The sequence below is a fragment of the Camelus bactrianus genome, chromosome 27, assembly GCF_048773025.1.
Source record: "Camelus bactrianus isolate YW-2024 breed Bactrian camel chromosome 27, ASM4877302v1, whole genome shotgun sequence".
Classification (NCBI taxonomy): domain Eukaryota; kingdom Metazoa; phylum Chordata; class Mammalia; order Artiodactyla; family Camelidae; genus Camelus; species Camelus bactrianus.
This window is the reverse complement of record NC_133565.1, coordinates 15,893,269-15,919,096: the sequence shown is the minus strand read 5'-3', so window position 1 is coordinate 15,919,096 and position 25,828 is coordinate 15,893,269. Positions and strand designations below refer to the sequence as shown.

The following is a 25,828-nucleotide window of genomic DNA, read 5'->3' as shown; positions in this document are numbered from 1 at the left end:
GACTGCTCTTCAGAAGCACCTGGACTTGGTTAAGATGCAGATTTCTTTTTCTCACCTTAGAAGTACTGAATCAAAATGTGAAGCAGGCAACAGGCAAGGTGTGTTCCTTAAGCTCTGCAGGTTAATTCTGATGGACAGCCAGTAGAGCCACCAGTAGGCCCTGCTTCCTCCTCCACATGTGAAGGGTAGGTATGGAAAAGGTGGCTGAGACAATACCTCTAGGCTCACCGCCCTTACTTAGCACCTCTACAGGGCCTTGTGCTGCAGGGCCCCGGTGCTGTGACCGAGGTTAGTCTCCAGCTCACAGGTGTCATCTACACAGTGCACAGCCAAGGGGCTCACCCCAGCCGGGCCGGACCCACTGCCTCTCACTGTCTGGTGTCTTGCACCCCAAGGCCAGCAGCCGTGATGTCCTAACTGGGCTCTGTTCTCCTCACTGCTCCTCCAGACCCCCATGGGGTGTTTCTAGAGGACTGGCAAATCTTTCCTTCCACCACTCAGTAAGACTGGTAATGATCCCTAAGAAGCCAAGCAATGTATGTGCCCAATCTACCCAATCACCACACAGGCTGGGTTCTGCCTTTATTTTATTGTAAGTCATTACCATTACAGTAATATTTTTATAAGGTCATCTGGTGTGGTATGAGCCCTTGTTTCCTGTAGAAAGAGAGGTTACCCTTAAAATTTAACCACAAAAGCCCTAAAAGATGTCACAAAAATGCATATCTGCCTCTTCTGAGGTAGTTTAGTGCTTCTGGCTGTATCGGAGATAGTTGAAATTGGCATAACAACTTTACCTTCAATATTCAAATAAGAAAAAAAGAACTGGGGGATAGAGTGGCAAATAAACAATTTTCCACCTCAAGCAAGAACATATTTGGTACAGAGACAAGACCAAAATAAATCAAGGGGGAAAAAAAGTCTGTTAACTGGAAACATAAAAAATAATATCTCAGTGTGATCTTCCACCAAAAATAAAAAAGTATATAATATCAATAATAATTCAAAAGCTACGCTCTAAAGTGAGTAGAGGCATTTAGGAGTTGTAACATTAAACATATAATGCACATTACTGTACCCATAAAAGCAAGTATTACGCAGAGAAACTTGACACGTTTTTCTGTTGTTCTAACAAATCCTCAAAAAGAGATTTTGATGGCAAGAAATTCTGAAGGTTTTTTTGATTTTGTTTTTGTTTAGCCTAAAGGTTTTTAAAGTATCTTCTTATTGACAAACAAAAGAATGCAGACAGCTTTACTGTGCAGGGCGCTTCTCGGCCCTGTCGGTGGGGCCTGTACGGGCTTTACCGGCCCCCATGGTCTTGGCTCCCACTCACTTGGCTTTATAACATGGGCCCTGGGCAAAACAGACTGAAGGTGCAAAATGCAGCCAAAAAAGACCAGGAGACTGGGTGAGGTGAGGACATGTCACACGGTCTGCTCGGGCTCTTCCTCTGCAAGGCTCTACCTCTCCTCAGTCAGCAGAAACCGAGAAGTCTCTGAGATCGGCCCTGCACGCTGGCCTCAGGAGACATGCCCTGTGGGGGTACAAGCCTGGCTCCTGACCCAGCAGCTCCATCCTCCCAGGAGGTAGGCAGCTCCAGGAGCTGTCGCTGACTCAAGCAGCTGTCACTGGACGTTTCTCAGGGGTATTTTCCAGCCCTTTCTTTGTTCTGCTTTACTATTACGCGGTCCGGTTGGGTAGCAGACATTTACAGTGTAGCGTCCCTTTCTGTTCCCTAGATGCCCCTTGGCAGGAGCTCAGACACACGCCAGTTCCCAGAGGCTCGGCTTCCTGGGTGATAGTGGCTGGGTGAGCCACCTGACCTGGGTCCAGTCCCCCAGAGGGGTCCTCAGGTGCACCCCACTGCCCACTGGGTAGCTCTGCTGGCCTGAAGGAGGGGCTCAGGGCCACAGCAAGGAAGCTTCCCTCTCAGAGAAGAAATAAGAGAGAGACCCGGAAAAGATAAGAAGGAACAGGGCTCAAACTCACTCCCCCTGGCCATGGGGCCTGAGGGAGGAAAACCCGGAGGACTGGAGAATTACCCTTGGGGAGCTAACAAATACAGATAAAGTGGAAACAGCTTTCTGGGTATTTGCATTTCTAGCTATCTATCTCCAGACACATTTGAAAGGAATATTTCAAGACTGGGCCTTTCATTCAGGCCCATTCAGTGCCAAGTTTTGCCAGGTTTCTCTCCCAGAAGAGTGAGCAGGAATCACCGTGAAGAGAGGGGCAGGCAGCAGGAACACCACAGCCGACAGTGTGCACTTCCTCCTCCAGGATGATCCCATGTGACCCCATGGGGACAGGGCAGGGCCGAGTATTCCCACTGGAGAGAAGAAGCACACAGCATGGGAGGTTTAAACATGGCCCACGGCACAGAGGGGCCCGTGTGCCCTGCGGGCCTGACCCCTGCTTCCATTGCCGCTCTAGCTCATTGCAGGGAAAGGAGCGGCTCTCCGTGGCCAAACACGCCTGGAAAAAGAGGGTTAACTTAGTACTTCTTAAACCATCCTGAGAAACAAGATGGGAAGGGGAGGACCTACCAAAAAGTGAGCTCCAAACGTGTCAAGTGCATGAATGGGCACAGTCAGAACTGGAGCGGTCCTCTAGAGAAACCTCTGAACCCTCTGACCAGTCTGAGTCCTAACTGCAGTAAAAATCCACAAGGATGCTTATATTTAACATTTTAACACAAATTAACAACATTTTGTTAAATACATCTTAGGAGGGGGCAAGGTGGTGGTTGGAAAAAGGGACGAAATCTGGGGTCCCGGTGGGTCCCGAGGCCACGGCAGCGGAGGAAGGAGCACTTCCGGCTCCCAGCAGCCCTCCGGCGCCCTGTGCCCTGGGAGCTGCGTGGGCTTCAAGCTAACGGCCATGCTGACCATTGGGAATGAGGTGCTTGGTGGCCCCGAGGCCGTTCTTCAGACAGTTTCTCTCTTTGCTTTTGGTGACTTCTTCCTTTTCCTCCTCCTCCTCCTCTTCCTCCTCTTCCTCTTCCTCTTCCTCTTCATCCTCAGCATCACTCCTCACATCCTTGATCTCCTAGACAAAGGATCAATGCTCTGTGAGTGACAACCTTCCAGAAACACTCTTGAGCTAATAAGCAAACAAATGGCCCGGGTTAGAGGTATACCTCCCTTCAGAGATAACCCAGTATTTAAATGCCCAAACACTCACCAAGATAGAACATATCATGGATCATAAAACAAACCTTAACAAGCTTAAAGAATTGAAATCATGCAATGTATGTTTCAGGTCATAATGAAATTAAACTAGAAATCAACATGGATGTTGAATTTTGTCATACGATTTTTCTGTATAGGTTGATATAATGCATCTATTTTCCCCTTGTTTAGATTATTAATATGATGAATTACATTCATTGATCTCTAAATTTTGAACCAGCTTTGCATTACTGAGACAAACATCTCTTTATCATGGTATGTTATTACTCTGACTGGTGTGAGGTGGTATTTCATTGTAGTTTTGACTTGCATTTCTCTCGTAATTAATGATACTGAGCATCTTTTCGTGTGCCTGTTGGCCATCTGGATGTCTTCTTTGGAGAAATGTCTGTTTAGCTTTTCTGCCCACTTTTTGATTGGGTTGGTTTTTGTTTGTTTGTTTGTTTTTTGCTATTAAGCTGTACTGTTTGTATAGTTTGGAAATCAGCCCCTTGCCAGTTGTATCATTTGCAAATATTTTCTCCCATTCTGTAGGTTATCTTTTTTAGTTTTGTTTATGCTTTCCTTTAGTGTCCAAAAGCTTTTAAGTTTAATTAGGTCCCACTTATTTATTTTTGCTTTTATTTCCATTACTCTAGGAGGTGGAGCCAAAAACATACTGCTGTGATTCATGTCAAGAAATGTTCTTTCTATGTTTTCCTCTAGGAGTTTTTTTGCATCAAGTCTTACATTTACGTTTTTAATCCATTTTGAGTTTATTTTTGTGCATGATGTCAGAGAAGGTTCTAATTTCATTCTTGTACATGCAGTTGTCCAGTTTTCCCAGCACCACTTACTGAGGAGACTTTTTCTCCATTGTATATGCCTGCCTCCATTGTCGCAGATTAACTGACCATAAGTGTGTGGGTTTATTTCCAGACTTTCTATCCTGTTCCATTGATCTATGGGTCTGTTTTTGTGCCTGTTATCATACTGTTTTGATTACTGTAGTTTTATAGTGTAGTCTGAAGTCAAGGAGTGTGATCCCCCAGTTCTGTTCTTCTTTCTCAAGACTGTTTTGGCTATTTGGGGTCTTTTGTGTTTCTATATGTATTTTAACATTTTTTGATCCAGTTCTGTGAAAAATGTCACTGGTAATTTGATAAGGATTGCATTGGACCTGTATATTGCCTTGGGTAGTATGGGCATTTTAACAATATTGATTCTTCAATCCAGGAACATGATATATCTTTCCATGTGTTTGTGTCATCTTCAATTTCATCAGTGTCTTAAAGTTTTCAGAGTACAGGTCCTTTGCCTCCTTGGGTAGGTAGATTCCTAGGTATTTTATTCCTTTTGATGTGATGGTAAATGGATTTTCCCTCAATTTCTTTTTCTGCTCTTTTGTTGTTAGTGTGTAGAATTGCAACTGATTTCTGCAGACTAATTTTGTATCCTGCAACTTCACCAAATCCATTGATTTGGTGAAGCTCTAGTAGTTTTCTGGTGGCATCTTTAGGATTTACTATATGCATAGTATCATGTCATCCACAAACAGTGACAGTTTTACTTCTTCTTTCCCAATTTGGATTCCTTTTATTTCCTTTTCTTCTGTGATTGCTCTGGCTAGGACTTCCAAAATTATGTTGAATAAAAGTGGCAAGAGTGGGCATCCTTGTCTTGTTCCTGATCTTAGAGGAAATGCTTTCAACTTTTCACCATTAAGTATAATGTGAGCTGTGGACTTGTCATATATGGCCTTTATTATGTTGACATATGTTCCCTCTGTGCCCACTTTCTGGAGAGTTTTTATCATAAATGGATGTTGAATTTTATCAAAAGCTATTTCTGCATCTGTTGAGACGATCATATGGTTTTTATTCTTCAATTTGTTACTGTGGTATGTATCACATTGATTGATTTTGGGATACTGAAAAATCCTTGCATGCCTGAAACCCTGGGATAAATCCCATTTGATCATGGTGTATGATCCTTTCAATGTATTGTTGGAATCAATTTGGTAGTATTTTGTTGGGGATTTTTGCATCTATATTCATAAGATCTATTGGCCTGTAACTTTATTGTCTGTGATATCTTTGTCTGGTTTTGGTATCAGGCTAGTGGTGGCCTCATAGGATGAATTTGGAAGTATTCCTTCCTCTGGAATTTTTCAGGATAGTTTCAGAAGGATAGGCATTAACTTTTCTCTAAATGTTTGGCAGAATTCCCCTGTGAAGCCATCTGCTCCTGGACTTTTGTTTGTTGGGAGTTTTAAAATTACTGATTCAATTTCAGTGCTGGTAATTGGTCTGTTCATATTTACTATTTCTTTCTGGTTCAGTCTTGGTAAATTGTACCTTTCTAAGAAATTGTCCATTTCTTCTAAGTTGTCCATTTTGTTGGTGTATAGTTGCACATAGTAGCCTCATATGACATGAAAAAACATTTTTAAAACTTCTCAGCAAAGAAGGAATAGAAGCTAGTATCATATTTAAGAGTGAATGACTGAATGCTTTACCCCTAAGGTTAGGAACAAGGGAAGGCTGTCCACTTTCACTGTTACTATTCACATCATATTGGAGAGACTAGTCAACGTAATACGGCAAGAAAAGAAGAAATAAAAGTCATATGGATTGAAAAGAAAAAAAATAAAAATGTCCCTATTTGCAGATGACATAATTATCTATGCAGAAAATCCCAAAGAACCAACCAAAAAACTCCTAGAATTAATGTGAGTTTAGCACTAAGGCTGCAGGATAAAAGGTTAATATATAAAATCTCTCTCTCTCTCTCACACACACACACACGTGCACGCACACACACACACACACACGCACACACAAAAACCCCTTGATTTCTAAACACTACTATAGTAGGCTGAAAACTGTCCTCAAAAATATTAGGTCCTAATCCCTGGAACTTGTGCATGTTACATGGTAAAGTTTTTGCAGATTCGATGAAGATGAGGGATTATCATGGATTATCCAGGTGGCCCTAAGTGCAATCCCGAGCGTCTGTATAAGAGTGGTGGAGGTAAATTCGACACACAGTAGAGGCAATATGAAGACAGCGGTAGAGACTGGGGCAATGTAGCTACAAGCCAAGGAATGCTGGTAGCCACCAACAGCTGGAAGAGGCAAAGAACAGATTCTCCCCTGTGTGTGGTGGGAACACAGACCTGCCACACTTTGATTTTTGCTCAAAACTGATTATAGACTTCTGGCCTCCAGAACTGTAAAAGAGTAAGTTTCTATTGTTTCAAGCCACCAAGTTTGCAGTAGTTTGTCACAGCAGCCCTAGGAAAATAACACGACTAGAAATGTCCAACTAAACCTGAAATTTAAAAATCAGTAACAATTACAATAGTTTCAAAAAACAAAAGTGCATAGGATCTGCATGTAAAACCTACAGAACTCTGATGAAAGAAATCAAGGATCTACATAACCAAAGAGATATATACTATATTCAAGGGCTGGACGTTTCAATATAATAAAAATATTAATGATCCCTAAATTGTTCTATAAATTACATACAATACCAGTTAAAATCTTAGCAAAATTCTTTAGAGATAGAGACAAGCTGAAATTTATATGAAGAGGGAAAGGAGCTAGAATGGCTGAAGCAATTCTGAAAAAGAAGAATAAGCCTACGGCCAGACCACCCTGAACGTGCCCGGTCTCGTCTGAAAAAGAATAAAATTGAAAAGCTCAAACTACTCAATATTAATACTTGTTATAAAGTCACAGTAATTAAGACTGAGTGGCGTTAGCAAAGGGGTAAGAACATAGATCGATGGAACAGAAGAGAAAATCTAGAAGTAGACCCATACCAATATGGCCAGTTGAGTTTTGACAAAAGTGCAAAAGCAATTCAGTGGAGAAAGGACAGTCTTTTTAACAAATGGTGCTGGAAAAAAATTAGAAATCCATAGGCAAAAAAGTAAATTTATACAAAAGTTAACACAAAATGGATCATAGATCTAAATGTAAAGTATAAAACTTTCAGAAGAAAACCCATGGCTTTGGGCTGAGTGACGACTTCTTAGCCATGGCACAAAAAAGCATACTCCATAAAAAAAATTGGTAAGCTGGACCGCATCAAAATGAAAAACTTTTGCTCTGTGAAAGACACTATTTAGAGAATAGAAAGATAAATTGCAAACTGAGAGATAATATTTGCAAATCCCCTATCCGATTTGTGTGGATAATAAGGAATTCTCAAAACTCAATAATAAGAAAAAAACCAAACTAATTTTAAAATGGGCTAAAGATAAAAAAATAGACACTTCTAGAAGGATACAGGATGTCAAATGAGCATATGAAAAGATGTTCAACATCATTAGCCATTAGCAAAATACAACTTAAAATCATGATCAGATACAGGTACAAACCCACTAGAATAGTTAAAATTAAAAATACTGAGAATAGCAAGTGCTGACAAGGAGGCAGAGTGACCGGCAGAAGCTCTCATACCGTGCTGATGGAAATGTGTAATGGTATAGACACCTTGGAAAACAGTTTGGCAGTTACTTATAAAGTTAAACATACACAGACTGTATGTCTCAGAAATCCTGCCCCGAGTATTTACTCTAGAAAAATGAACATCTATATTCACACAGAACAAATGCTTACAAAAGCTCTATTCATAATTGCCCAAAATTGGAAACAACCCCAATGTCCTTCACCCAGTAAAAAAATAAACATAGTACATCCTTACAATGAAATACTACTTCCTAATAAATAGCAACAAACTGTTGACATTTGTAAGAAGTTGGATGACTCTCAAAGGCATTATGCTGAATGAAAATAGTGAGTTTCAAAAGGTTACCTACTGTGTGACATATTAATGTCATTTTCATGACAATCTTGAAAAGACTAGACTCTAGGGATGGCAAACAGCTAAGAGGCTGTCAGGAGCTGGGGTGGAGGAAGGAGTTTGGGGGGTGACAGAACTGTTCTGTGTCCTGATTACGGTGATGGCTACACAAACCTATACTTGTGGACCTAGAGATTACCATACTAAGTGAAGTAAGTCTGACAAGTATCATATGCTATCACTTAAATGTGGAATCTAAACAAATGATACAATGAACTTATTCACAAAATAGAAACAGACTCTCAGAAGTAGAAAACAAATTTATAGTTACCAAAGGTGAAGTGGTGGGGAGAGGGACAAATCAGGAGTTCGCAATTAACAGGTGCACACTACTATATAAAAAAAATCTGCACAGGTGTTAAAATTCAGAGGCCTGTATACCAACAGAAAAAAAATAAATTTGACTAGTGATAAGTTCAAAAATAAAACTTAAAGAAGTATTTTTAAAACCACTATGGTTTTCCCAATAAACACCTGTTACGTGAAGTATTACTCGTGTGTCCCTCTGGCTGTCAGGACAGCTTTTTTGTTGGGAATAGACCATTTCCTATTTTCTCTATGCAAGGACTCCTTCAAGTCCCTTAATTAAGAGCTACACACTTCTCCTCTTCTTCAAGGTGATCTCAAAGGAATTTTGTGAGGAAAACTCCCAGAAGAATAACACTGTCCCTGAGGAAGGTACATGATGCCAGATGCTACAGATCAGACTTCATTGCAAAATTAAAGATGGTATGAATTATTGAAACAACACCAAGAACACAAGCTGTGTGCAAGGCACTGTTGGACGTCACCTCTCACCCGCTAAGCCAGTTCACAAACATCTCTATTAGACCCAGCTAGAAAAGAAGGAAGAATACAGACAGTGAAGGCTGCTTTCCTCACACATCATTTTTCAAGCTGACATCCATAACCACAAGCTTAACTTTTCCCTTTTGCGACCTGCAGACTAAAACTGACCACCTCAGCAGAGTCGTGGGGTGTATGAAGCCAAATTCCTCCTTGTGTACAATCTTCATGCCAATGTAGCTTAAAAGCAGAAAACAACGTACACACATTCTGCTGTCCTCATCGTGGTAATGCAACTTCATGGGCTCTTTTCTGTACATTCTGCTCTTTTCCACAGCAACACAGAAAGGGTCTCAAAATAAACAAGGCTCACTGTAAACACAAGGAATAAACTTGGCATCTCACTGGCTGAGATGAAACAAAGAAAGGCAATCTTTCCGTGATTTTCTGGGAGCCAGGATCAGAGCGCTCCTCCTGCAGACAAAGCCTTTCAGGGAAGGGTCATGCTTGGCTGATGTTTGCTTTCAGGACCATGACCCTTGGGTCTCCTTTTGTTTCCTCAAAAGATTTTTGTAGGGAACAAGGGGAAATTTGATTAGAACAAAGAAACTAATTTCTCTCCAGAAAGGCACACTAGCATCTTTCCACTCATTTCTCCAAGGACCCGAAGAGCTGTGTTAGCTGACAAATAAACTCGTCCTAAAGGATGCTCCTCATTGTCCCAAGCCTCCTCCAGCACTGCACTGTCACCTCTAAGAAGAGATCCTGGACCGTATGGAGGCTTTTGGAAATGCATGGCATCCTCATGGTCACAGACGTTGGGGGGCACGACTTTTAGTGACCATTGGCCAGGGATGCCATTCATCCTATAATGCATATGACACCCAGGTGTCCTGCCAGACCTGCCTTTTTAATTATCCAAGCCTACAACCTAATTCCATTTTACCTTCAAGCACAGGAATTCTTGCATGGTTTTAATATATTCTCAATTTTCCAGGAATGCAACCATGTACCTGAATCAAAGGAAGACTATACTTCATTTTGTTCAGAACATCACAGTATCAGAAAACCACGCCACTAATGGCAACCCTCCTGGTGGCATGCGAGTCTGCAGCACGACACGTCTGTGTCCGTCTGCATTCGCAGCTGCCCCAATCGGAATGAGTCTACATGCCAGCAAGCACAGCACTGGTCGACTTCAGCACGTTGTCTAGTGTAGTCACGCACATGTTACACGAAATGCGTGTTTTATCAGAAATGACTTTCATCTTACTTCTTTTTTACTATAGTCGTGGCATTATATTGCTTTCCGAAATTATGGTTATAGGTAAGTGATACTACCCAGGAAGTTAATTTCAGGCTAGTGAAGGAGACGTGGGTCCAGCAGGACAGAGAACCACCGCCCGAGGTGATGAGTCAGGCTCAGAAAGGATGTCCTGGTAGTAAGAGTTTGTCGGATGGGGTAGAGCTGGTTGCATATGATACAAACTTGAATATGTGAACTGGACATTGAATGGTATTCAAATATTTAAAAACCTCACATTATATTCAATTCCATCTTGTATGTGCTATCTATAACATAACAGTAACAACAATGACACCCTTAAAGGGTTTTTTTCACTGCCCTAAAAGTCCTCTGTGCTCTTCTGTTCATCCCTCCCAACCCCTGATGATCACTGACGTTTTCTTGTTGTTGTTGCCATAGTTTTGTCTTTTCCAGAATGTTATATAGTTGGAATCATACAGTATTTAGCCTTTTAAGATCAGCTCCTTTCACTTAGTAATATACATGTAAGGTTCCTCTCTGTCTTTTCACGGCTTCGTAGCTCATTTCTTTTTGTTTAAGAATATTTCATTGTCTGGATGCACGTACCCCAGTTTATGTATCTACTCACCTGCTGGAGGACATCTCGGTTGCTTCCAAGTTTTGGCAGTTATAAACGAAGCTGCTACAAACATCCGTGCTATAAATGTCCATGTGCCAGGCACTGAACTAAGTAGTTAGTATGAACGACATCATTTCCAACCCCAGGACGTATTTGCCATTCTGTGTACTTAGAAGAGAATGAGGCTCAAAGGGGTTAAGTAACTTTTACAAGGCCACACAGCTATGAGAGGCAGACAGGATGAAAACCCTGATCTAAGCTTAGACACCTTGAACCACAGTGCTCTACAAACCCCTGCCGGAGCTGTCTGTGCAAGTACTGGGAGAGAAAGGGCACCTAGGGGTGAGGCAAACACTGACGTGTTTTATTCTATTCCATGTTGTTTAAGAGAAGAGCTACGAAACTAATTTAGCAACCTATGAATGATTTGCAACCCACAGTTTTGAAAAAACACTGGCTAAGCTGTGCTAGAAAAAATACGGCTATCTAATCAGCTGAAATCAGAAAAATTTAAGATGTAAACCACAACCCGTATTCAGCAAAGTACCTTTTCACAATGGCAAACCTTTCCCAGTAATTACAACACTTAACAGAAATAAAAAACAAGTCAAGCTTGCTCTAGGGGAGCAAGGAATCTAAATAGCTGCCAAAGGGCAGGCCACAGTGTTTTCTGGAACTCTACCTGCCGGCTTTGATGGGCTGCCGAGACTTGGCCGGCACAGGCGGCAGAGAGCCTCCCTCCCGGAGTCAGCCAGCTTCTCTCCTTGCTCTGCCCTTCCCTTCGGTCTCCGCACAGCAGCACCCTCCCCTCCCCTCCCCACTTCTTAGTCGTCCCTGGGCCTGTAGAACTGGTCTAGTGCGAATTGCTGGCCCTGAACCCTTCCACAAATCTTTAAGGGCCTAAGAAAATGCATGCAAAAAGAAGGATCCAAAATCTCCTTTGAAGAGTGGAGTGTGGATCTGGGCTTCAGGAGCCAGAGGGCTGCAGCTCCAGGCCACAGTCCTCATGGTCCTCAGGGTCCTCACACAGGCCATGGCTCACTACAGTGCACGTGCTCCCCACTGTCCACTCACCCCGCTTCCCCCGCGGAAGGGTCAGCAGCACCGTTACAGACGGTGTATTACTGTTCTCATAACTTTAGATAACTTTCTTTCTGGAATTAGCAAAGATACCTAGTTTTCAACTGAACGTTCTCCAGAAATGACCTGGGTCCTCTGGAATACGTTATTAACAGTATTATTCATTCTGCAACTGGAAATGCATGAATATAAATTTTTGCAAGGTGTTTTAAAAGTACCTCCCTTCTCCCCCCAGCAACTCCCCTTGGTTACACAAAATGATGGTGAAAAGAATGAGGAACAAGTCACTTGTGGAAGAGACACTTTGTTACTGGTCTTAAAAAAGGCTTTAGAGCTCCCTCATCACCAAATAGCCCCAGCCTGGCACTCCAGCAGGGCACTACCATTCACGCAGCTCCTATGGGCAAACGCCACCAGGCCACCTCGGTCCTGCTCTTTGTGGGAGACCTTGTTTCCCAGCTTATCGCACGCAGAGGGGCCGTCTGATGCAGACCCCTGTGCTCTTGTCTTCAGCGATCTCCAGGCAGCATCTAATCTCTCCGGTCACATTCAGACTCTGAGCTGAACTGGCCTGTTGACAAGTCCCCGCCCAGGGCCTCAGAGCCCAGAAGCACGGCAGTCAGCCGGGCTGTGCCTCCCAGCTGGCCCTTGGAGATGCAGCCGCACAGGGCTGGGTCTCAAAAGACTCCTCCTGACCCACGGTGCCCTGCAGCACTGCCCTGCAAGGCTTGTGATGGCCCCTCCAGACAGCTCCAGCCAGACAGTGTCCATCCCATGGCTCAGAGGAGCTGGGCTGCCATTGTTGGCAAGACTTCTGATTAAGGAAAATTCAAAAATATCTTGCCTGCCCTTCTCTCGGGATAGACAATTGCTTTGCTCTTAGACAACTCCATTCAACAGCCCACTTTCAAAAGGAAATACTTAACTGGTCACAGCTGCACAGCCATAGTATGTGGGGCTGTTCCACACCAGTGTTTCCCAACTGACGTGCCAGGAAAGGGTTCAAAGACATGCTGAGATACTGATCTTCTCAGGCCTTGGGGCAATCAGCACAGCCCCAGTCTGCTCCTGCTTTGGGGAGCCCCGCCTGTTTATCCCAGTGTGCAGTACAAATACCGATTTCTCTGGTGCCTGAGGTGATGAAGCTTAGGAAACAGTGTCCTAGACTGTCTACAGAGCTGAAGGCAGTGTTTCAATAAGTAGCAACCTTGGAAGACTTCCTCATAAATGCCCGGCTTGAACCAGAGATGAGAAGCTGTGCAGCCCCTGGGAGAGAAAGGTGTGCGCACAGGGCAGGAGGTGAGAATCGACTGCTTTCAGCATATGGATGGTTCTGCAGGCTTAGACCCGACATTTACAGAGATGAAGGAGCAGCGAGAGAGGAAGAGTCACTAGGTGAAGTAGTGTGAATGGAGAACGACTGTCCGGCTCGGTCCACCTGCCGCCCCCGGAGTGCCTGTCCCAGCCCACACTTCACATGGCCATGAAGCCACTGGCAGGAGCATGCCATCAAAGCCATCGTTTTCTCTCAGTGACAATGGGACAATTAGCTACAATCTCATTCTCTCAATCCAGCAGAACTTTCCAAATGCAGTTGTCTTATTTCTAAAGGAAATGGCTGACAACCATTTCTGATGATCACCTGAGTAATACAGATTGCCAATATTTCCATCTGAAGAAATGCTAACGGGTTCATTATGGCAAGCTTGGATCCTCAAGAAATAGTGTGCTGGGTTGTTCTTGCATAAACCTAACCTCTCTTTGTGTAGGATGACACTGTCAGGTGGGAAAGCAAGGAATAATTTAGGAACATCACCAATCTCAAAGTGAAATTAACCAAAGAGAGAGGAGTTCACTCATTCGTTTCAGAGATCTCAGCCTGGGCACTCTTTCCATTGTTGGCCAGTTAATTCTGTGTGGACTGTTCTGCCCACTGTGGGAGGGTTAGTAGTAAGTGTTCCTGGTCTCTGTACACTAGATGTCAGTTGTGACCACCAGAAATGTCTCCAGAGATCATCAAATGTCCCTGGGGGGTGGGGGGCAAAATCATCCCAAGTGAAGACCACTAGTTCAAAAATTATTTCTTGAGTCCCTGTGCATTCTGTAAGGCATGGAGATACAATGATCTCTGTTTTCAAATAACTTACATTCTATTGAAAGAGCCAAACCCTAAGAGATCAAACCCATAATAAACATGTAATCATGCATTTATAAGCACTATGAAGTAGAGAATACCAAGACGTGTAAATTGGAGATCTCATTTAGATGGGGGTGATACCAGGAAGGCCTTGCTAAGGAAATGGAACTCAAAGGTTGTAACCTGAAGGTTAAGGAGAAATGGTCATGGACGATGGAGTAAAGGACATTTCAAGAAGAAGACACAGGATGTACAAAGGGCATGCTCAGGGAGCAGCAAGGCCAGTGCAGCTAAAACATGGCAGGAAAGAAGGAGCATGACCTAAGACGAGGTCAGGGAGTCAGCATGGACCAGACGATGGATTTAATAGGTGATGGTCAGAGGTTCCAAGTTACTTCTAAGTTCCAATGGAAGCCATTAGGTACCACTGTTCAAAGCACTGGGAACATATCAGTGAAAAAAAAGACAAAGCGCCTATCCTCAGAAAACGTCTGCTCTCATGGGGAGACTGGTTTGTATATAACAGGATTCTCTGTTGCAGCGTGGAAATGGTCAGAAAGAATCCAGGGTGATCAGAGGCAGAGCACGTAGGAGGCTGTGGCCACAGTCCAGAAGAGAAATGGCAGAGATGGGACTGGAGGGGCAGCATCTGAGATGTAGAGGGGCTGTTACCCAGGGAAGAACAGCGCCCACAGGCCTCCAGGTTTGGGGGGACTTGTAAGTGCAGCCAGTCTAGTTTCTACTTGATACTGACATGACATGTTTAATAAGCAGCGGAAACGATGCACATTCTCCTACCTGTGCATTTCCAGTAATCCATTATCTGCTTCCTTTTTTTTATATGGTGAGAAAATCTGCCTTCTTATCCAAAAGGGGTCTGTGTCCTTCCTTCAAACACTGAAGTTAATTCCTCTTCAAGCTAAATATTCTCATTTCCTTTAGTTGATCCTCATATGACATGGCACCAAAACCTGTCACTATCTTGTGGATCTTATGAGAACATATTTCCATCGGCAGTCACTGCACTGCATTGTGATGCATGTGTGTAACATTGTCAGCATCACTCAGTTAATACACAACTTACCACTTTCACAGAAAAAGGGAGCACAGTAAATTTAAAGGCAAGCCCTGATGATACCTATGCTTTCAGCTTTATTTTGTGTAATTTTTTCTTATATTTTAAGATCCCACTATATATATATATACACACACATATACACATATATACATACACATGTATACATATATATATCTTTATCAATTAATCATAATTTGCCTAGTAGTGAAAGTAAGTAGCTGGCCCTGGTCAGCAGCCCTCAAAAAATTATTGCAAAGATTACCAAACAAAATAAACTTTGACACCGAGAAAAAAACATACTAATGCTAATAGGATAAAATTATGAATAATCTCTGCCACAGCACTTTCACACACTCTGGGGATGACATCTGCAGCCATGCCATCTATAGAATTGCAGAGCCATGCTTTTGAAATGCCTGAACTAAACTCCATGATCGGGAATCTGTGGCTTTACAGTAATGTCAAAAGCCCAGGAAGTCGTGAATGACTCATGATGTCCCACTGCTTTTTGAATGGCTCCACATCTAAATCCACAGTTGGCAATGAAACAAAGAACAATATAATAAGCACTTTATGCTGTTTTGAAAGCAAACTTTTAGCTTTAACTGTAGGGGGAAAAAAAGAAATGCATTCAGTCAAAGGTTCAATTTTCTGAACTACTATCAAAATACATTCCTTTTTGTTGTATTAGTTCTTATTATCCAAGTTGACAGGGTCATAGTGAAAAAAAAATAGCTGAGTTCTTCCTTTTTTTTCCCCTCCTCAAAGGAGTTGCACTGAATTTAAATTGGATTCTCTGAAACCTGGCTATACGTGGACATTTCCTGTTACCTGGAATACGAAATTTCTAGACCAGTGTTTCTCAAACGTTCACGTGCACCTGAATCACCTAGGGTTCTTGGACCTTCATTTGCAATGTCTCTGGAGGCGCCTGAGAGGCTGCATGTCTAACCAGCCCTGGGTGATGCCTAGGCTGACAGGCAGGTACCACTCTGCGATCAGCAGGTGGCTAGTGAGGCCGCAGACCCTTTCTAGATTGCTGCTCTCTGTAAAAAGAAGTTGAAGCAGAGGGTTGCCTACGAGTCTTTCATGTTTTAAAATCCCATGATTTCAAACAATTTTGACTTCCTTAACTCTAGGTCATAAGTCTTTTTAGTCCAGAAGGGCAACAGAAAATTACTGATATGTCTCATTTTGCATAATGGATGGTTGTGTAAAAATAATTAGTAAGTCATCTTGTAAAATGAGTCATGTCTTTAATTCTCCCAAGCATTCTGTTTTTCTACAAAGGAAAGAATCCCAAAGTGCTGTTTCAACAGTCTGACTTTTCATTTGTAAGGATTTTTCAGCAGAGAGCATCTCTGTAACAGGAAGTCTACTGCTCTTGCTAAAATTCGCAAGATGAGGGCATTTGTTGAAATCACATCAGCAACTGCCACAGTGCGGGGAAGAGTGTAGCTCTCTCTGCGTTTTAGAAAGCAGACCCAGCAATCGGAGGGAAATCCATGGACACTTGTGCAGAGAGGACACCCACACCCACACACCCCAACATACAGCTGGGTTTCCCTACTCGCTCTAGTGGCTCTAAACCCGACAAGCAAAGTAGAATCACTTAAGCTGGGGGAAGAAGAGGACTGTCAAAAATCCCAGTGTCTGGATCTAGTCCCTGTAGGTTCTGATTTAATTTGTCTGAACTAGAACCTGGCTGTGAGTATTTTTTTAAGGCTCTACAGGCCATTCTAGTCAACATAGTTGCAGTCAACTATGTAGCCAGTATGTAGCAAGCTGATGTGAAACAAAGAATGGAAATCTGGAGAGATCTTCTTCTGGGTGTGAGCAGTACACCTTATTCTGTATTAGACTCAAATATGATTAAATATGATTTAATCCTCTGATTAAAATATATTATCAGGCAAAAAAAAAAAAAGACTTTTTCCATAATAGAAAAATCCTAAATTCCTTTAATAGGCCTTTTAGACAAAAGGTCCTCTGAAACGTGTAGGCACTGTCACCAAATGTCATGCTTTCCCATTCTTTAAATAAAAGACTTGATAAGCTGATCAAGCAAAATGAAGTTTAACAAGAGGGAATGTAACTCCCACAAAAGTCACGCCTGTCACCAGACAGTCCCCAGAGGAACTGTGGCTTGGCTCAGGTGAAAAAGCCTTAGAGGGTTTAATCACTTTCAGGCTCAGTATGAACAACATAACGTGACCACCAGCAGCTCAATACCAAACTAGGAAGCATACTTTTCACAGAGACACCAGACCTGCTTGACTTTGTATCAGTCAGACCGTATCTGGAAACCGGTGCTCACTTACAGGAGAAGCTGGATAAAGTGAAACAGGAGAGTGGTCAGGTGAAAAGACTCGGCTGCGCACCTTAGGGGGTAAGGCTGAAAGGACCCGAGACGTTTGGCTGCAGTAACAGAGAGTCGCAGGGGTGGTTAGGGAATGATGCTCGGTATCAAGGGCTACCATGTGCTTCTGCGCCACCCTGTGCGGCGCTCATAACTGAGACAATAACAAGACTACTTGCACGGTTTGTGGTAAGAAATCTATTACTAAATACACTTTAGGTACCTAACTTTGCAAATGATGTATTTGAGGACTTCTGGGTTTGAAAAACGAGGGCAGCCTGATTCCAAATTTCTCCCTCACTCTTCAAAACAACTATAGAGCCAACAGGGACCACACCTTCCATTTTCCTGGGAAACAGAGAACACTGAGAAAAGAGAACACTGTTCACTTATCTTTAAGAAGAAGAAAAAAATGTACAAATTCCAGTGAGCCCACAGCCTTCTAGCCTATGGCCGGGAAAGTGGGGAAGGGGAGGTTGGAAAAAATAAGCAAGGTGGGAGTACTTAGAAGAAGCACAGACAAACTCAGCCCCAGGAAAAGAAAGTTAAGCTGTAAATGACCTGCAGTTCACAGCCGCTGATAAAGAGAAGGGGCCCCAAAGTTTGCAAGACAGGAAGTGTCAGCCTCAGAGACGCAGAGCTTGTGGGAGACACCCAGGTGTACAGGGAGAGTGGTGCCTGGGGACGAGCAGTGAAGGGGAAGAAGGAAACAGGAGAGTAAAAGTTAGGATCCTGCAGAAAAGAAAGAAATACAAGAAATGCGGCCATTTGCAGCAACATGGATGGACCTAGAGAGCGTTATGCTTAGTGAAGTAAGTCAGACAGAAAGACAAATACTCTATGTTATCACTTACATATGGAATCTAAAAAATAAAACAAATGAAAAAAAAAATATATATATAACAAAATAGAAATAGACCGCAGACAGAGCAAACTAGTGGTCACCAGTGGGGGGAGGGAAGGGAGGAGAGGTGAGATGGGGTGTGTGGGTAAGACACACAAACTACTATGTATAAAATAAATGAGCGACAGTGATGTATTCCACAGCCGAGGAAAACAGAGCTATTACTCTGTGATAACTTTAAATGGAGTATAAGCTTATTAAACACATTGAATCACCTTACTGTATACCTGAAATTAACATAATATTGTAAATCAACTATTCTTCAATTGAAAAGAAAGAAAGAAAACACAGTGAAAAAAATAAACAAACAAATGACTTTTCCAAGGCCTCACATCTAAGTGTTTGGGAACCTGTACCCTCCGACCCCTAGTCTGCCTCCCTACGGAGGGTAAATGCGAGCCTCCTTGCAGGGGCAGGCGTTAGGTTGGGGACAGGGGAGGCAGAGAAAGGAGGCTGCATGGACACCGTGGTGCTCAGCCCAGAAGCCCCTTCAGGACCATGGCAATTTACTGCCCAGCTGCGGGAGCGTCCAGCTGTGTCTCTCTCCGGTGTTATCCTTGGCTGAAGGGAGCTCCATTGCCCAGAGTTATGCCCCCTCCCCAGAGGGCAACCCACATCCAGTGACAGGTTAAGGCTGGGGCACAGAGATCCAGCCCCTCTGCTCCACTTGGGATATCTCTGAAGGGCCAACCCAGCTCTCAGCTCCCTGCAGGGTTGGATGAGGCCTTTGTTGCAACTGCATCACAGTTTAACTTCTCCTTCTGCCCAGCCCAGCTTCCTTCACTTCCTCACATGTGTGGAATCCCAGAGTGTCCCCGAAAGCCTCCTATATATGCACGTACACTCACGCGCGCACACACACACACACACTCACAACTGATATGGGGAAGAAACAATGGCTACAGAAAGTAGGCAAAGTTTGGTTCAGGTGTCCTCCAGGCCTGCACTGAGGTTTGCCCTCCCCCATTATTCTTTTCTTTTTTTCCTCCTCCTGGACAGTCGAGATCCTGGGGCCAACCAGGGGCTGGGCCTTCTCCACTCCCTTCATACCAGCCTGCACCCAGAGAAGCGAGTACAGAGATTGCTGGGCGTGCAGGGAGGCTGACTGGCTTCTATCAAATCATGACGTAAGTGGTCACCTGTTGTGGCTACCATGTAGACCAGCCTGGAGTTTGGCCTGTGTCCTCACTGTGGCCAGGTCTCGGTGGGGCACTCCAGAGATGGGTCAGGGGTCCTGACCCAGCCAAATGAGTAACAATAGCCAACCCCATTCCCTTAGAAGACCTGGCCAGGGATTCGAGGTTCACGCTGAACATATTACAGACGTGTACATACAGGCCCAAGCTGCCCGGAGCAACCCTGAGGAGATGTTCGCAGGGCAGGCCCGCGAAGCGCGCTTCAGAGCCACGGGAAGAGTGCGTGTGCCCAGGGCTGCTCACCGTAAGATTTCCTGAGTCTGCCACAGGTGGCAAGGAGACACCATTTGCAGAACATAGCCGCGCTGAGAGTCAGAGTCCCACAGATGGCATGCTTGCTTCTCCCCAAACAGAACGTGGATAAAGTCACCTGCGTCGTAAATCATTCGGGCGCTAAAGCCCATGTGATAAATCAAAATGAAAACATTTTAAAAACGAATTTGTTTTACCTCTACCTACAAATGGAATGAGTTTTCAGGAATAAGGCTTCTTTTGTGCTACAGAAAGCTCTCTTATGAGCAGGAGGGGTGGGCGGTGGTTACAGGGAGGGGCACGGCCCCGGAAACCTGTGGGAGGTTAACAGGGACAGTGTGGACCAGGCTGCGCTCTGCCCCCACACCTGCTCTCACCGATCCCTCTGGCCCAAGAGCCCATTAATAAAATTTTCACATTCTGGTGTAAATGTGTAGATTTATTAATGAGCCATGAATTGTGCTTGTCCCCTTGTTGAGGCAGATACAGATACAGAAACTCAAGTCCCATGTGAAACGTGTGTGTGTGTGTTTACATGCACGCGTGTGCGTGTCTGTTTCTCTACTAATAAAATGAAGAATATCCGTTCCTTTCAGGATTATATAAAAACTCATTCCATTTTTTGAGTGTGTGAAATTATTTTGAAAAACATGGGTACAGCAGATGTCAGAATTCCTTTCATCTCTTTTTTACTTGGATCTTCCCTGTTCCTCACCTTCCTTTTCAACTTCAGCAAAATACGGTCAGGAGAGCATAAGAGTCGATATTTGGGGTGAAAAAAGGCCATTGCTATCCTCAAAAATGCTTTCACAGGCCAGCCCTCATCTGAACAAGTCCCTTTATTTTACAACAGCTTCAGTTAATTTCTTGTCAATCAAATGGCCTGAGCAGGCCAGTACCTCTAAGAATAGGATCTTGGAAACCATTGTTAGAAAACGCATAAGACACAAAATTTAAGAGTATGTACAAAGGAAGCCAATATGTGACAATGTAAGTATGGAAAATCACCATATAATTAAATAATTCATGGGCAATTGCAGGGGAGGTGGTTTGTCCTTCCTACACTGACACCGAGCAGCTAAAATCTCCTGGAGGGAAGTCCCCACTCAGCTGCTGGCACCCAGCTGCTTTCCATGCTGAGTTCCAAAGGAACAGAGGATGGACTGAAGAGAACTGAAATAAAATCCTCTTTCACTTATTTAAAAATCCTAACATCATCTTTCTCCATCAGAGGTCTGAGTGCTTGGAATTAAGAGCTGGAAAGACACGCTGTTGTCATCAGCCACAGGACGAGGTGCTGCAGCATCTGGGGGTGGGCATCACAATGACTATGCCAACAGGAAGCAGCAGCATTTTAGAAAAAGACAACAGAGGCATTTCCACATAGCCTGGGAAAAGATACTGATCACAGCAATATAAGAAAATGCCTGGATAATGTTGTCCTGGTGTAGAAAAGAGGTATTTACTGAGAAGGTCCCTGTGTGGGCTGCGGTCCTGACCGGCTTCGCCTTGGGAAGTCCCTCTCTCCCCCGGAGCCTCCGTTTCCCCTTTTGGCAGGTGAACCCCTCTTTCCAGTTCTGTGCCGCTTCCAACTGAAACTGTGGGTGTGAGATTGGGTCTCCTCCCAAGCAACCACCCTGGTGCCCTGGCTGTACTGGCGGGTTTACTATCTGCCTCCCAGGGGAGGGCAAGGCAACAGGAGCTCTGCTGGTGGCAGGGAGCTGGGAGAGGCCAGTTTATGTGTGGGCCTGCCTCTCACTCATGGTGCATTTCCTCTTCTATTATCTTAGAGCCATTCAGATGGTTGCCTGGTTGACTTTGATTTCTTTAAACAACTCTACCCTTTCAGGTTTATAAAAATAAGTCAGGTTTATCACTGATTTAAGCCAGAAAATCCCCCAATGAGAACATCCTTAATGAGATTCTCTAAAGAGCACCCTCTAGGAAGAGCTGGAATTAACTGATTACTTGCAAGGTAATTGAGCAAAGTCAATGGGAAGATGATGCCGTTTGTGAGAACTGAGCTACGCCGCACTAGACACACACAGAGAAGCACGTGAACGCACACAGACGACTGCTGGGGAGGCGGAAAGGCCGGCATTAGCCACAGGGGCTGGGATGTCTCAGGAGCCCCTACTCCTGTGTGACCTCGGGGGAGTCATGTCCTTCCTCATTCGTCTCTCTTCCTCCTGCGAGGGGCCACCTTCTCTGTGGGGATGAGTGGTGAGCTGCAGAACAGCAGGAAGGCCTGGAGGAGGGTCCTGCTGTCCTCATGGACATTTAGTGGTCTCTCCCAGCTCTAAAACCCCGTGGGATTCTCTGTTTTTGTGGCTGAGCTGAAGGTGTAGTGTGGAAGGATGTCCAAATTTGAAATTCTTTGAGCCCGGCAACTTTGCAATGTTTTAATTGTTATCACTGCAAATTTACAAATTCCACTATGGTTTCTTGAACAGATTGTTAAACTAATCTATATAAATATTCAGAAACGTGGAAACATGAACTGATAGCATTTTTATTACACTATGTCAGTAGTCTGTCTTTGCGGTATTTTTATAACGTCTCATTCCGCAAAGGGCAGTTTTTACATCCACTATTATCTACTAACAGAAGAGACTTGAAGGCGTCTTAGAAGTTACAGATTTTCTATTTCTTCCCCAGCATGCTACGATATGAGAGACTGTGTCACAAAGGATCATCTAGAACGTGAGCCGTGAAAGTCAACTGGCAGAAAACAGTTTAGGAAACTCACTGGAGCCGCCGGCTGCGGGTCAGGCACTCTGACACCTGACGTCAGTTGCAGCATTATCTAAGCAAAAGAGAGGGTGTGACTGAGCAGAACTGCCAGGCCACTTGGAATTCACGGGCTCTCTGGGATTTGGCACAAGGAACCTGAGTAACCTGTAATAGCGATCGGGATAACGGCAGCTAATATTTATCACGTGCTTAACTGTGTGCCAGACACTGTTTATCCTTAGACAAAGATTCAGCCCTATCCTTAGTACCAGGCAGGCACTAATATCATCAGCCCCACTTTACAGGTGAGCACACTGAGGCAGCGAACAGAAGTAATACGCCCAAGGTCACACAGCCACAAATGAGGGGGCGGAGATCTGAATCCACACAGAGCATGTACTCTTAGCAATTACCCTAGTTCCTTTATTTGGAAGTAAAAATTATTAAAAATAAAAAATTACTTAAAAATGATTACAAAATAATTTTTTAAGCTTTTAAAAAGTTCAACAGTAAGGGATCTGGGCTGTGTTTTAATCTATAATCCTGATGACTCGATTTGTTTCTGTACTCACTAGTTTTTACTCCATACAAGTATTTTAAATAAATTTTCGGGTTATTTATTTTCTTCCCTGAATCTGAATAAAGAATAATTAGAAAAGATGAAGTATGAGACTGAGGTTCTTCTAGTCTTGGCTTTGCCATGAAATTACTGAGTGAATTTGGTTGAGGCCTCAGCTTCCTCCTGTTTATTAGAGGTTCCTTTCTTTAACTAACACAGTTCAGCGTGTGTGAAGTGTCATTCTGCGAACTTAAGAGACGCTGCCTGGAAGAGCAGATGGCTAGGGCCCGTGGCCAAGGGGCTGCTTTCTCCAGCCTGGCTTTAAGGGCTGCATGCTACAGCTCCTCCTCCACGTCTTGGCGATGCACCAGTCTAGGAGGTCACAGAACATGCTTGAGTTGGCCAGCACCCAGGATATTTAGAAAGAAGAAAATATAAACCTAAGGATAATCATGTTCTCTTAAGTAATATTAAACAAAAGCATGCTATGCTGCTTCTAATTTCCTCTGAAAGCACTTCTCATATTTGCAAAGAGAATGACAACTTGAACGTGTCAGCCCGTCATCCTTCCCGATGCGATGTGTGGGCTGGTAGTTCATCACAAAATCATCCAGTTTATAGGAACCAGTTAAGTTTCAGTGCCAACTCTTGTTCTCACACAGCAAGATGCCAGCTAACCATGATGCGTATGTGTTAGTGTCCTGAAATTACAGTGATATTGTTATTCTAAGGTATTCAACAACAGAAGCAAAGGGTGGAAGGTCCTCATTCATCAGATGCATGCAACAATCCTATTGTTTAGGGAAAATGAGATGTGAATATTTCCGAAAATCGTTGTTTTTTAAGAAGTATAATCACTTCTGTTTTTCCAGTCTGCTGCGCAAATGCATGGAGACCATAAAGATTAATAAATTATTTGGTAACTTTCCACCCCAAACAGTGTGGTTTCTTCCCCCAAATTATTTATTCATTTGCATATTCAAAACTACTTATCAGGGGCCTGCCAGGCACAAAGAACTTGAAAAGACAAATTCTCCATCTCTGCTATAAGATTGAAAAAAAAAAAAAGGTTTTGAAGGCCTACCAACCTCTGCAATTCTATTTTTTAAATATCAAAAAATAGCCATCTTAGTAACAATTGTGGCGTGTATTAAATGCAGATATTTATTAAATAGAACTGAAAACTGACTTGTTCGTTGTTGCTCTAAAAATGTCAACTCCCTCCTCTGCCCCTCTCCTCCCCTTTGCAATGCAACTATGCCTTCAAATAGCATTCTTTAAAAGGCGGCTTTATGGTTTTGGAGGAAGAGGCTGATTTCACAGCCAGTTTTGCCACTGCTATGGAAAACAGAGTGCACATGCAAGCCAGCTGAAATCATGCGGACTGCAAGGATCAGGGCCGCGGGGGCCTCCACTGCTGCTGTCAAATTGCAATTGGAAACAGCTTTTCCAAAGTACGGCATGAGAAATCAGGAATTCCTGTCCACAGCTCTCCAACCCGCTGGATTTTTAATCAGGCTTGGTACAACCCATTAGAGATCAGAAATACGAAAATCATGATGAAACCAAACAAGAGTATCTTCTGGTTTCCAAGTTTTGTTCTGCCTGGATCCCTTCCAAGCCTGAAATGATTGTCACTCACCAGTTAATAAGGGAACAGTTCCTGCCTAGGGACAGCAGCGCCAGGAAGGCTGGACCCAAAGGTAGGACAGGCTCAGTTCAGTGACCTTCCTTCTGTCTAATTCCTGGATGTGCAAACTAACTGCTCAAATTCTTAACCTTATCTCAGTGACTCCAACTGCATCCATCATTTAGGGATAAAGTAACTTTTGCAGAGATTACAGAAAAGCTATTTAGAATGTTAATAAACTAGAACTGTTCAATGAAAGTTTTTTGTTTTGTTTTTTTTTTTTGGCACTACAACTTTGAAGGGAAGAATCTACTCTTGGGAAAGCAAGCTCAAGTCAGTAATTTAGTTTAAAAAATTAAAAACTTTCAGGATTTGGTTTGAGATTAATCCAGACACAGCCCAATTTCCCACACCTCTGTCTGGACCTAGAAGCTAAGAAAAGGTGGAAAACCCAGAGGTCAGTTATTGTGATGTCCCTTTCATTTGTCAACTTTTCAATGACCTTTGAGACACAATCACTAAGATAGGAAAACGAATTAATCAGAGAGTTCTTAAAAAATGACCTTATCAGCTAAATTACCAGCATACGTGTTACACACAAGTCACTCGTTCTGATCGTGATACAATGCTGTGTTACATGTGGGTTAGGTAACATCCAAAAGGGGGCTGGCGGTAGCATTCACCTTGAAAGGTTGATTCTTAATTAAAATTCCCTCACATGAATGATTTCTAGATAAGGAAGGAGCTGTGATCTGATTTTTTTTTTTTTTTTTTTTTTACTTGCCTAAGAGGTTCCAGTCAAATTCCATCAATTCAATGAAATTTCCCCTGGTCCTCATGAGTCAGCTAATTTCTCTTTTGTCGTCCACAGCAAGTTTCTGGGCCCTCCCTTCAGCACAGAACACTCTGTGCAATATAGGTAGTTGCTAGTAGGTGAATATCAGATGCTGGGCTGTTTTCCCAAATGCAGTGATTATGTCTTATTTATTTCTGAAGCCCTCCTCTTCCCTGTTTTGGAATTAAAACCTAGAACTGAATTCAAAAGAAAACAAACAAAAAACCTTCTATTGTTTAAAATGTAGTATTAATTTGTTAGAGACGAAGATGTTTTCAGAAAAAAAGGATAGCAAAATGATGGACAAAACGTCAGAGAGGAGACGAAAGCTCAAGGCGGGAGCAC

General features: G+C 43.3%; 1 protein-coding gene across 1 annotated transcript in view; it reads right to left on the bottom strand.

The window, feature by feature from the left end:
- Positions 1 to 570: 570 nt before the first annotated feature.
- CERS3 (ceramide synthase 3) overlaps positions 571 to 25,828 on the bottom strand; it is a 91,712-nt gene continuing 66,454 nt past the window's right edge. Inside the window, exon 11 of the mRNA XM_010962898.3 lies at positions 571 to 3,051. Coding sequence (XP_010961200.1) covers positions 2,875 to 3,051 — 177 coding nt within the window. The 3' untranslated portion in view covers positions 571 to 2,874. The remainder of the gene's footprint in view (positions 3,052 to 25,828) is intronic.